The following is a 12,500-nucleotide window of genomic DNA, read 5'->3' as shown; positions in this document are numbered from 1 at the left end:
AAAAAAAAAATCTAATCAAAATAGTATTACAGCGTGCGTGAGATGGAAGGTCTTAAATCAACCACCTATAAGTGTATGTGCGTTTGATTGGACCATGTTAGCTGTCAGTTGAAAGGTGACGCTCAACTAGACCGTCTGAACTCACTAAGCCCATTTCTGTCAAATAAAATCAACAAAACCAAGCAAGTTAACACATATCACTGGGTAGGGATAAAACAGTTGGGGGCCTTCTGCATACATATATTATAGTACATTATACTGTCAAGCAGGAGCATAAACAGAGTGTGACTAAAATATTAAACCTAGTTGGACACTATTGGACTATTGGTTTCTAATGATGGAGAAATAAAAGCTATAGTCACTCAACTAAAAAGCAAATTAGTCAAAACAGCATTTTCAACCCAGTTTTGCAAAGCATATTTAAAATATACTCTCTGATCAACGTTATCAAAAGCTGCAGTCCTGCTAAACAGTAGAGATCAGATAGCTGTCATGTCATGCAAAAGTAAAACATGTTTTTTCTTTTATGATTTGTGCTAAAACCTCTAAAAGGTCAAGAGAGAAGAGTGCATGGTGCAGGGGGGCACCATGCACACACACACACACACACACACACACACACACACATACATACATACACAACCCCCCCCCCCCACACACACACACACACACACACACACACATACACACACACGCAACCACACACACACAACCACACACACACACACACACACACACACACACACACACACACACACACAAACGCACACAGTGTGTCTTCTTGATTCCATCCAGTGAAACCTGAGAATCACTGCTAATGAAACCTCAAGAATTTTCACTTATGGAAGAAAATAATGAAACAAATGAAAACTGATTTACAGAGCTGCTACTCTTATCATGGGCTTGTGTTGATACACATGCCTTGCTATAATGAGGGAATATAAACACCGGGGTGAATCAAAGAACATCACTCTAGGTTTCCATCTCTACTTGAACTGTGAGTTATTAAGTCAACAGAGGATCACAAAAAAGATTTAATTAATTTGAATGATTTTTACAATGTACTTCAATGCAGTAAAATTGCACCTTAAATATTTATATTTACAAATACAAATACTGTTTTTCATTTGCTCACCATGATGGATTGTATTGATATTTATAGCACAGTATAGAAGTGATCCTGCCAACAGTCACTTTGAAGCACGGGGAACTGGGGATGATCTGGCCCCTTAATTTAAAATCCTCGCTTGGTAATGGTCTGCTGAACAAGGTTACGACAGCGCAGTGCGAGGTTTGGAATAGAGCAGAAGTAATTCAATCAGTTGTTTTTTTAGGGCCGTGGCCATGTCTAATTCCCTATTGACCTTTATCAGGGGGACTATTTGAAAAGCTGAACGAAATAGGTTTACGTTTAAATCAAATGAGGTTTGAGGAACTACTGCTACATAACACTGTATTGTTTTGGGTGCTTTCTATTTCCCATATTGTGTAATGGATTGCAATTCCTCTTGCTTGTTTAAAGGTCCCATGCCATGCCACCCGGTGTGGTGTGATTAGCCGTTACAAGCCGTTTTGGAAATCTGCCCCTTATGACATCACAAGGGTGTGTGTCCACCTAGATGTGTGACGGATAGATGAGCAACGTTTGCTACAGTCCACTGGGTAGACTGATCTATCCAGCACACATCTAGGTGGACACACGACGTGGACAAACGACTAATCACACTACACATGGTAGCATGCCATGGGACCTTTGATAAACAACAACATAATTAACTCCTGTTTTGTGAGTGACATGAAAGTAGGTGTAGGTGGGAGTAGGTAGGAATAGTAGGAGTAGGTGATTCTCGTTATGAACACATTAACATAAAAAATTTGAAATAGCCAACTAGGACTTTGTAATTTATTCAGTAGGATAGTTGAAAGGTTCATTATATTAAAACAGATATGAAAAAAAGATAACCATGGTAGCTTACATTATCTATATTATATGTGCATCCATGTTTAAGAGGCTGAACAAATGTACCATAACATTCAATCACTTGTTTGGATTTTCCCACAGCATGATTAGTAATTTATTCATTATGATAATGAATTTGTGTCCTCAGGTGCTGTTTCAACTTGTTGTGTTGCTTATTGGTTTGGCTCATCCATAGAATAGTTTCCCAGCACCACATACTTATTCAACAACTTGTACTGTAAGGTATCTCCTTGCTATTTCAGCACTTATATACATACAGTATATAAAAGTGTGTGCATTTGCTGTGTGTGTGTGTGTGAGAGAGAGAGAGAAAGAGAGAGAGAGCGAGAGAGCGAGAGAGAGAGCGAGAGAGAGAGAGAGAGAGAGAGAGAGAGAGAGAATACAGACAATATGAAAACAAGGCAATGGAAATTCAAATGAGAAACAAAGATAAAACAAAGATTAGATATAATAATTAATAATAATAATTAATAGGATTTATATAGCGCTTTTTTAGGTCACTCAAAGATGCTTTACAGTGAAGGGGGGACCTCACTAACCACCACCAATGTGTATCACCCACAGGGGTGATGCACGGCAGCCAATTGGCACCAGAACGCTCACCACACACCAGCTTGAGGTAGAGAGTGAGGGAATTAAGGAATCAGCCAATTATAAAGTGTTGTGTGTGTGTGTGTGTGTGTGTGTGTGTGTGTGTGTGTGTGTGTGTGTGTGTGTGTGTGTGTGTGTGTGTGTGTGTGTGTGAGAGAGAAATAGAGCGAGAGAGAAATAGAGAGAGAGAGAGAGAGAGAGAGAGAGAGAGAGAGAGAGAGAGAGAGAGACAGACAGACAGACAGACAGAGCGAGGGGGGGGGATTTCACGATAGCCTCTGCAACAGCGCCATCTTCTGTGCAAATAAAATGATAGCTAGCATGCTACCGAGTTCACGCCGAGCTAGCATACATGTACGGATAGTTTCGTCCATTTTGTTAGCTAGTGCAGCTAGCTATCGCGCCCGGCTCCTTAGCAGAGATGGAAGAGGGCGACGAGCCGGGAATAGTCCACGTTCACAGCACTTCGTCGGGGTCCAAATCGGGCGGTGACAAGATGTTTTCTCTCAAGAAGTGGAATGCGGTGGCTATGTGGAGTTGGGATGTTGAATGCGACACATGTGCAATTTGTAGGGTGCAAGTGATGGGTAAGTTAGTGACATGGCTAGCTAGCTCGGCTAGTCACTTCAGGGGCTGACGTGATTCATATTAGAATGTAAAATGAAGGTCTCAACGTGAAGACGTTGTCATTTGAGGTTATCTTTATTGTACCTCTGCAGACGCCTGCCTCCGCTGCCAGGCTGAAAACAAACAAGAGGACTGCGTTGGTAAGAGATAGGACATTTACTAATTGCATCTCTCTTCCTTTCTTTCTTATAGTGGTTTGGGGTGAATGCAACCACTCGTTCCACAACTGCTGCATGTCCCTGTGGGTGAAGCAGAACAACCGCTGTCCTCTGTGTCAGCAGGACTGGGTGGTTCAGCGAATTGGCAAATAAGCTCACTATTCAAACTGCCCAGATGCACTTGAAGGTGAAAGGGGGGCAGACTGGACACTTCAATTTCCGCACAGAGCAAGTGGTATTAAAAGTCTTGCTCCTATGTATATGCTGTCATACGTGTGACGTTGAACGTTTCATTGAAGGACATGTGACGTGAAAATATTGGAAGTCACTCAGTGATTGACCAGCCTTGAATGGATGCAGCATGATGAATGCAGAGGAGTTACCATGCATTACATGGTCCCATTTCAGATGCTTTCCGTTATCTTGTTGTCTGAAGCATATTGGATATATGTCTCTTCCTGTAAAACAATAAAGGATTGTTCATAAAATGAAACAATAGCCTATTGTTTAAAACTACAGTTTTGGGTAAACAATAAAATAGAGAAATATTTGGGTGTTGAATATTAACCCTACAGTCAGTTATGGTATTTAAATTTGTATACTGATAATTTAAATGATTTACATAAATCAAGCTATACAAATATATATATATATTTGTATAGTAACCCTACCAACCCTAACCCTACCAAACATATACTGTATATAGTGCTAAACATACAGAAGAATGGCATTATTAACTGAACAAGGTAATTGCTTATATTAAATAAGTCTGTGTATATATATATATATATATATATATATATATATATATATATATACTGTGATTTTTTATGTAAGCAATTGCAATTGCCTTTACATTAAAAAAAATATATAAATATATATATATATATATATATATATACTGTGATTTTTTATGTAAGCAATTGCCTACAGACTTATTTAATTTAAGCAATTACCTTGTTCAGTTAATAATGCCATTCTTCTGTATGTTTAGCACTATATACAGTATATGTTTGGTATATAAGATGTTAAGTATGGTTTGTAATGGTAAACGAGCAGCCATAATTTGCTTAGAATGCAGTCTGCCAGCTGATTGTTCGCTGAATTGATTCTGGAACCCTGGCTCTTTGCATCATTTTAAAAATAGAGGCCAAATCCTCTTAAGGTCAAACCACATAAGTTGCTTTCCCTTGAGCTGTGTCAACAAATAAGCTGGCAAATTCACTTACCTTAAGACAAATCCCAAAAGACAAGGCCAGGGTGCCTATTTTAATTCCCACAGGGGCGTGGCGCCAGACCAAGACAGTGTGCAGGATAGTGGCACTGGTGCACCACGGTGCCTAGTAATGCCATGACCCTGAAGAGGAGTGTGGACTTAGGCATCTCAGGAGCAGCACTCTCTCGCTACATACACCCCAGAAAGTATGGAGGGTCTCGGAGACAACCCACATCAGTAAAATGAAGGGGATCGACAGCCTGGTAGCCAACACTGTCTACCTCAAAGCTCAGAACTTATGCTACGCAGACCTAAAAGACCAGAGGCTTGCCCTGTTCTTGCCCAAGCCCTTGAAGCTACCTTCGGGGAGTCGACCTCCCTACGATTTCCTGTGCGAGCAGCAGCCTATCGGGAAGAAGCTCTTCCACCACTTCCTCGCGGCTTCCAACGTGCAGTATGTGGCAGCGGCTGAGTTCCTGGAGGAGTTAGACCAGTGGGCCCTGGCAGAGGATGAAGCCAGAGACAAGGCCATGCAGAACATCATCACCAGGTTCTGTCAGCAGGACTCCGAGAGCTTTCTGTCCTACCTCACGGGCGACACAGCGCTACAATGCCAGTTTGTGTCGGAGAAGGACTTTGAGGAGGTGATGGCCTGCCAGGTGAAGGACGCCACCAGAAACTTCCTCAAAGGAAAACCTTTCTTTGAATACCAGAGAAGCCCATTCTTTCAGAAGTACTTGCAGTGGAAGGAATTTGAGAAGCAGAAGATCACCGACAAATACTTCTATGAGTTCCGGATGTTAGGTCAAGGTGGTTTTGGTGAGGTAGGTGTGCAGTTCACCATCAGTACAAAAGAGTGTGAATTACAACTTCCTTCACATAATTCACTAATATGCTGCGATAAATGCAACATGGCCTCATGCTGAATTGCTTTGCTCTCTCCAGGTCTGCGCATTGCAGGTAAAGAACACGGGCAAGATGTATGCCTGCAAGAGGCTATGCAAGAGACGTCTGAAAAAGAGAGGCTGCAAGAAGCTGGCCCTTCTGGAGAAGCAGATCCTGGAGAAGGTCAACTGCCTCTTCATAGTCAGCCTTGCGTACGCCTACGAGAACAAGACCCACCTATGCCTGGTCATGACCCTCATGAACGGGGGAGACCTTAACTTCCACATCTACTCCCTGGGAAAGCGGGGTTTGAGCATGGAGCGTGTTGTTTACTACACCGCCCAGATTACCAGCGGGATCCTCCACCTGCACTCCATGAGCATCGTGTACAGAGATATGAAGCCTGAGAACGTGCTGCTAGACAGCCATGGCCAGTGCCGGCTCTCAGACCTCGGACTGGCTGTGGAACTCCCTGGAAGCAAGACGCTCTGTCAGAGGGTGGGTGTTGGGAACCTAATGCTAACCGTTTAGCCTACATATAATTGAACAATATTTAATTAATAGAGGTTTGCTATTGGGAATGTGGTGCCTTGCTTGCATTGTGAATATTTGCAACGTAGGCCTATTCTAAAATTGTTATGTTACATTGGGGTAATCTGGCACGGCAGGGATTCCGTAAATAGGTCAGTCTATCTTGATCTTTCCCTGAATCGATTACACAACCATAGTGTATAACTCTAATTGATCCTATTAAAAAGTGCTTGACCAAATTAGATTTCTAGACAGGCTGTTTCGGCTGTAGGCTTAGAATGCAATGTAAAATACCTTGTTCACCTTTTGCCTCTTTGATCCCAGGTCTGTCTGTGTGTGTGTGTGTGTGTGTGTGTGTGTGTGTGTGTGTGTGTGTGTGTGTGTGTGTGTGTGTGTGTGTGTGTGTGTGTGTGTGTGTGTGTGTGTGTGTGTGTGTGTGTGTGTGTGTGTGTGTTTGCAGACGTGATTGTGTAGTGTTCATGCCTCTTTTTATTATTTGCCATCTGGGTATTATTTGTGCAAACTCGTGCATGTGTGTGTTGATTTCATTCAGGAAAATGTTGAATTCTGCCAAAATGTTCCCCCTTCAACAACCAGAAAGGCCGACCCTACACAGTTCCTCTAAACAGGGTATTTCCTCTCCTCTCCAGGCTGGTACAAATGGCTACATGCCCCCAGAGATGCTGAAGCAGGAGTTCTATGACACATGTGTGGACTGGTGGTCTCTGGGCTGCAGCATCTATGAGATGGTGGCGGCCAGACTGCCATTCAAGGACTTAAAAGAGAAAATCCAGAAGGAGGAGCTGGTCCGGCGCACACTAGAGGACGAGTGCAGGTTTCACCACAAAAACTTTGATGATCCCACCAAAGAACTCATTGGCCTTTTCCTCAAGAAGAGGGTTGAGCAACGGCTTGGTTGCCAGTAAGTAGAATAACATGGCAGAAGAAGGGTGCTTGTTCCCCGTACCTTATCCTATGTTGACCTTCAATGCAACAAGACTTAAAGTGAATAGAATATAACTCAATCCATGTGAAATGTAAACTAAATATCATTAGGTATCCACAGATACTCTGTGAATACCTAATGATGCAACACCCAAATCTAAACAGAAGAAAATACGGACAACTTTTCAAGCTGTAAATATAAAAAATATTGATATGATATTTTTCTTTTCCTTCTCATTTGCATTAGTGGTGAAGACCCACGGAAACATAGATTCTTCCAGAATATCAATCTTCCTCGCCTCGAGGCTGGCCTGCTGGAGCCCCCATGGGTGCCCAAGACCAGTGTCGTCTATGCCAAGGATATAGAGAAGTTTGAGGACTTCTCTAACGTGGACGAGGTCGAGTTTGATGAGAAAGATGAGAAGTTTTTCACGGAATTGAGCACAGGTGCCGTTTCCATTCCTTGGCAGAAGGAAGTGATTGAGAGTGGACTGTTTGATGATCTGAACAAACCCAACAGCGAGGCACCGAATGGAGACGAATGGAAATCCAAATCATGTGTTCTTTTATGATGTCGTTTCACATTTCAGTCACAAAGACCTTGGCAAAACTGTGTTTTTAATCAAATTCAATGTTGTTTCAGTTTAGTGTATCAAGTGCCTGGCAAATTATTAAAAATACCTTGATTAGTTTTGCAGTCAGTAACCTTGGGTAAACTTGAATTGATTTACAATTCTCATTTTATCACGGTTCTACAACAGTTTTATAACTAACATGGACTACCTCAGTTTTGCTTTAAGCTCTTTCATTTCAATGGTTTTTCATACATGGAAAGTGGGCAGAAATGATTTTGGGCAATATAATATTGGCCAAAGGCCACAAAAGCTTTGGGCCACCTCTAGTTAACAATGCAATGTTTATGTTCTGCCTTGGTTTTCCTTGTATGTCTGTCAGTGACTAACCACGTTTAATACAGTTTATAAAAATGTTAATATGGACACAAGGGTCTAAACTATACTGTGATTACAGCTTTTCTTTCCAGCCCCTGTGAGACATCATACCCCTGTGGATGCATAGTTTCCATTACATCATTCAGCCATTCAGGTACATCTAAGCGTTTGCATGTGTTGGTAAACAAGGTAATTAGTTGCCAGTAAGAAAACGACGAGGACGGTCAGCTCTCTGCAGTAACGCACAACCATTTTCTAGGAAAAATGGCTAAATGTGTGTCCTTGCGTATGGGACAGGGTATGCTATTTTAAACGGTAAAAGCGAACCACAGATTATTTATAGAAAAGCCCTCGTGTGTAGATATCCACCAGACACTAGATGTCGCTAAATGTCAAAAACTGCCTTCAAGCGTTAACCATCCTGCCTGAAACAGGCAGCTAGGCTACAAAGTAAACACGTGCTGGGAGTGTTTGAATCAACTTGAGAAGTGCATGGTGGCAAATATTGCTATAACACATCGTTGTATCAAATGGCATGTCATAATTAATGCTAACATCTATGGCTCTTCTCAACGGCAGCCGAGGCGTTTGATATACAATGTAGGCTACTTGGTTTGTAATTCATTTTTCCTCTTTCGATAGCTTGAATCGTTGACGGCTTTATTGAATTCAAAGGATTTGGTTTCGACAGTCAGGTATTTTATCTGACATATTGTTTGTATGTGACATTACATTTTTATATTATTATAACACATTTGTAATTACATTGTTACCTGATTCTATTGCTTTCACATACGTCCATGTTCGTGCCCAATCTCCCTCGCAATCCCTCAATCCCTCCTCTTTGTTCTCTGTCTCTACCTGAGCAAAACATTTGAAGGTGACGACACTGATCATTTTGATAATCCCGTACAAATGTGTGTTTTTATCGTTTCAGTTTATATTTTTTATTTTTGTTTTGAACTCTCAGGGGAAAAACACAACCACAGCATGCCAACCCCCTCCACCCCCAACAAAAAACAGAAATTAAACAGTGCCTTCCTAGTATCTCAGTTTGAAAGCTTATTATTAATATCATGCATGTCTCTGAATCCTTTGTCTCAAACCACTTCAACTGAAATGGTCCAGTTTCAGAGCTTTGTCCTTCTCCAATCATGCTGTGAAAAGCCTGTTAACTGTCCACAAGGTCACAAATATAAATGGCAGCTGCCATGCTCTTCCTGTGAAAAGCCAGAATCGCCCCTCCTCCTTCCAGTCTCCAAATCCCAAATAATAATAATCCCTCCAATCATGGATTCCTCGGGCCGTCCTTGTCACTCAGGGCTCTGCGCGCTGCGTCTGGATAATGAGGAGGACGTAAACATGTGTTGTGCTAATTCCTTTGCCGGGGCCACCTTACAAGGCTGAGAAGTGATCCCGTTCACACTCGTCCGTCACTGAGATTAGAGGCTGGTTCAGACGGAAATCCAAGACGCAACCGGATCAGGCTGGTGCCGGGAGGGCAGGGGTTGGAGTGGAGGGGGGAGTCCTGTGGAGAAAGGCGCGATGACAAGACAAACTGCGAAGACGCTCTCTCACAAACATGTTTCCACCAGCCACACTTTGCGCCTCTGCCAGGGCTCGCTTTCCCAGGGCACGCCGTGTCGCATACAGGCACACACACATACACACACACATACGCATGCATGTGCGCACACACACACACACACACACTGTGAACACATGCATTCACACACTCAACATAGTCAGCCACACAGATGCAAGCAACTTTCATTCCATTTCTCCTACCTCTTTGTAGTCATGAATAAAAACATGTGTATGCAAAACACACACACACACACACAATCGTATTACCTCTTTGTGGCAGGCATGGGGTAATAGAGATCAAAGAGGGACAGGGTGTAATTTGGTATCTGCGTTTGTTACATGCCCATGTCCTGGATTAACATCAAAGGCTTGTGGCACACTCCATCTCTGCCCTGGCATCCCCTGGATGCTATCGCCTCACCCATACCTCCTGGTCTATGTGTGTGTGTGTTTGAAATTGTGTTATGCATGTTTATACCTGCATGCGTGTGTGTGTGTGTGTGTCTGTGTGTGTCCATGCCTGTTTATATATGTGCGTGCGTGTGTTTGTGTGTAGGTGTGTGAGCGCGTGTGCACGTGAGTGATTAGTATAGGTGAGAAGTGGTTAAACAGTGGAGCTGGCGGCAGGGAGACAGAGGGGCCATTGTCTGCCCCGGGTAAGTGAGAGGCAGCCATGTGGAAGAGAGATCGAGGGAGGAAGAGCGGGAGGCTGGCTGCTAGCTGCTGGTGCTACCTCCCTGTCTCGCGCTCAAGGCCGGCCCCCGGCCCCCGCCCCCCCCCCCCCTCCTCCCTCCCGGCGGGGGCGGGGGGGGGGGGGGGGGTTGTTTTTATGTATTCTCTCGGTGGATTGTGGTTTATTAAAATTGCGGAAAGTGGGGGGGGGGGGGGTAAAAGTTTATCGTGGAGATGATGGAGATGGAGGTTGAGGAGGGGTGGAGGTGGTGGTGGTGGGGTGGAGGTGAAGGGGGGAGAGGGGGGCTGGCAAGGTCAAGAACCCACACACAACATGCCATGAGCCCCTGGCGTGCCGAGTGGCCAGGAGCTGACTAAACTGACCCGGCCATCGCTCAGGAATTGTTCCGTTTTCGGTTAACGTTACATTTCTCAAGCTTCATTGCTTGAATTCTTAACACTTAAACAAATAAGTGAATTCCTCCCTGGCAGTCCAAAAGAAACAAACTCTGGTTGTGTGTGTGTGTGTGTGTGTGTGTGTGCATGCGTGCGTGCCTGCCTGTGTGTGTCTGGGCACAATAGTGTGTGGCGTGTGTGCGTGCATGCATCCATGTGTGCATGCGTACATGGATGTGTGCATGTGTGTGTGGGCCAAGTAGGCAGCTTCTATGGCGCCTGGACCCCAGACCCCTCAGACTGCTCATAAGCCGTATGCCATATCCAACCTTGCATGACACACATACACATACACGAACATGCACACACACAGACACATGCACAGACACGCCACACAATGCACAGTACACAATGTACAGACAAGATGTTGACACAACACTATGCATATTATTATACCTGTCATTTTCTTTTCTTTTTATTACTGTCATTCTCACCTTACACTGTACATGCCCGGCTGCATAGGCCGACACGCTGCACCAAATGAGATCGCATTCTAGATGTCAGATAAGAGTCAAAATGTCAGGTTCACCACTAAGCATCCACAACATCGTCGCCAAGGGAAGATTCACTGGCACGGACCCACGCCTGTACCTGGAACCAAATAGCATAGCCGCCGGGCGCTAAGGCATTAACACACTGGGGTACACACATACCCCCGCTGGTCTCCCCCTGCTGGCTTCATTAGCGGTCCAGGGGATTACGCATTCACACTACCACGAATATCACTTTGCCTCGGCTATGCAGTCACCTGCCACTGGGACTAAAGACTCCTCTTCTCGCGTAGGAAGTCTCGCCGTAGCGAGAGCTTAGGGCTCGTCAAAAAAGTTACTGCATCCTGAAACCCGAGTCACAGCCTCTCAGGGAAAAGTCATTTGATGTCGGCGGTTCAAAGAGGACTGCGTAGAGGATGTTGGGGTTTTAGAATACGGTATTAAGGAAGCATTTTTCAAGCCTCCTTTGGTGCTGAATGGTGGACGATGGTGGTGGAGCGTGTGTGGATGTACTTGAAGTACAACATGATGCCTAAAGGGGTTATCGGTGAAACACTCAAGTTGGTTAACGGGTGTGTGTGTGTCTGGGTGTGGGTTTGTGTGTGATTGTGTGTGTGTGTGTGTGTGTGTGCATGCATGAGAGCATATATGTGTGTGTGTGTGTGTGTGTGTGTGTGTGTGTGTGTGTGTGTGTGTGTGTGTGTGTGTGTGTGTGTGTGTTTGTGTGTGTGTGTGAGTGCACTTGTGTGCCCAGATGCATATGTGTGCATGTACCAGTATGTGTGCTTGAAATTTTTTTTTAAAACAATGCATGCGTGCCATGCAACTCCCTGCAACATGCAAATATTGTCACCCACTGCACTCTGCACACTGCTGTGTGCTAAAATGGTAATCAGCTCCCTAGTATTGGATAACTTCAAAACAAGTCAGAGTAACATAAGCTGTGGTGGGTTATTTGTTTCTGAGGGTACGTTCGGTTTGATTTAATTAGCTGGTACTTATTGCATTCTTTGTTACTTGTGTAATATGACTGACAGCTGGCACTGCACGTCGGCTGGACTGGGGCCAAGTCTGTCCATCTCTTCCCTGCTGTCGGCCCTGTGTGTATGTGTGTGTGTGTGTGTGTGTGTGTATGTGTGTGTGTGTGTGTGTGTGTGTGTGTGTGTGTGCGTGTGTGTCTGCACCCTTCCTGCCTCTCTCACATAGTATGTAAAATGTACGCAATGCATGCCGCTGTTCTTTTAATCTCTCTCTAACACACTGTTCCCAGACAGAAACATTGGCCGAATTAACCCAAAACTTCTCCTCAGACTAGAAAGCTAACGGGCTCATGTGAGCAGGTAGGTGGGATCAATCCTTCTAGAGCCAGGCACAGACACTCTGCGCTCAGTGTGGATTTAGGTGGTACTG

The 12,500-nt window shown here is 44.2% G+C and overlaps 2 protein-coding genes across 2 annotated transcripts in view; both read left to right on the top strand.

Moving 5' to 3' along the window:
* Positions 1-2,964: 2,964 nt before the first annotated feature.
* On the top strand, positions 2,965-3,844 carry rnf7 (ring finger protein 7). Its single transcript, XM_084467117.1, has 3 exons — positions 2,965-3,159; positions 3,292-3,339; positions 3,392-3,844. The coding sequence occupies exons 1-3, from the start codon at positions 2,994-2,996 to the stop codon at positions 3,508-3,510; spliced, it is 333 nt and encodes a 110-aa protein (XP_084323243.1). The 5' UTR covers positions 2,965-2,993; the 3' UTR covers positions 3,511-3,844.
* A 971-nt stretch (positions 3,845-4,815) lies between these two features.
* The window catches only part of LOC311341524 (rhodopsin kinase grk7-b-like), a gene marked incomplete at both ends in the record, with an annotated part of 12,196 nt that continues 4,511 nt past the window's right edge, over positions 4,816-12,500 (top strand). Inside the window, 4 exons of the mRNA XM_084466354.1 lie at positions 4,816-5,397; positions 5,519-5,956; positions 6,640-6,911; positions 7,182-7,381. Of these exons, the coding sequence (XP_084322480.1) occupies positions 4,816-5,397; positions 5,519-5,956; positions 6,640-6,911; positions 7,182-7,381 (1,492 nt within the window). The remainder of the gene's footprint in view (positions 5,398-5,518; positions 5,957-6,639; positions 6,912-7,181; positions 7,382-12,500) is intronic.

This window comes from Micromesistius poutassou (assembly GCF_964030765.1).
Source record: "Micromesistius poutassou genome assembly, chromosome: 4".
NCBI classification, from domain to species: Eukaryota; Metazoa; Chordata; class Actinopteri; order Gadiformes; family Gadidae; genus Micromesistius; species Micromesistius poutassou.
This window is presented reverse-complemented; position numbering and strand designations above follow the sequence as displayed.

Coding starts and splice junctions, on each gene's coding strand:
- rnf7 (XM_084467117.1), top strand. CDS start 2,994: ATGGAAGAGGGCGACGAGCCGGGAATAGTCCACGTTCACAGCACTTCG. Junction 3,160..3,291: donor TTGTAGGGTGCAAGTGATGG/GTAAGTTAGTGA, acceptor GTACCTCTGCAG/ACGCCTGCCTCCGCTGCCAG. Junction 3,340..3,391: donor CAAACAAGAGGACTGCGTTG/GTAAGAGATAGG, acceptor TCTTTCTTATAG/TGGTTTGGGGTGAATGCAAC.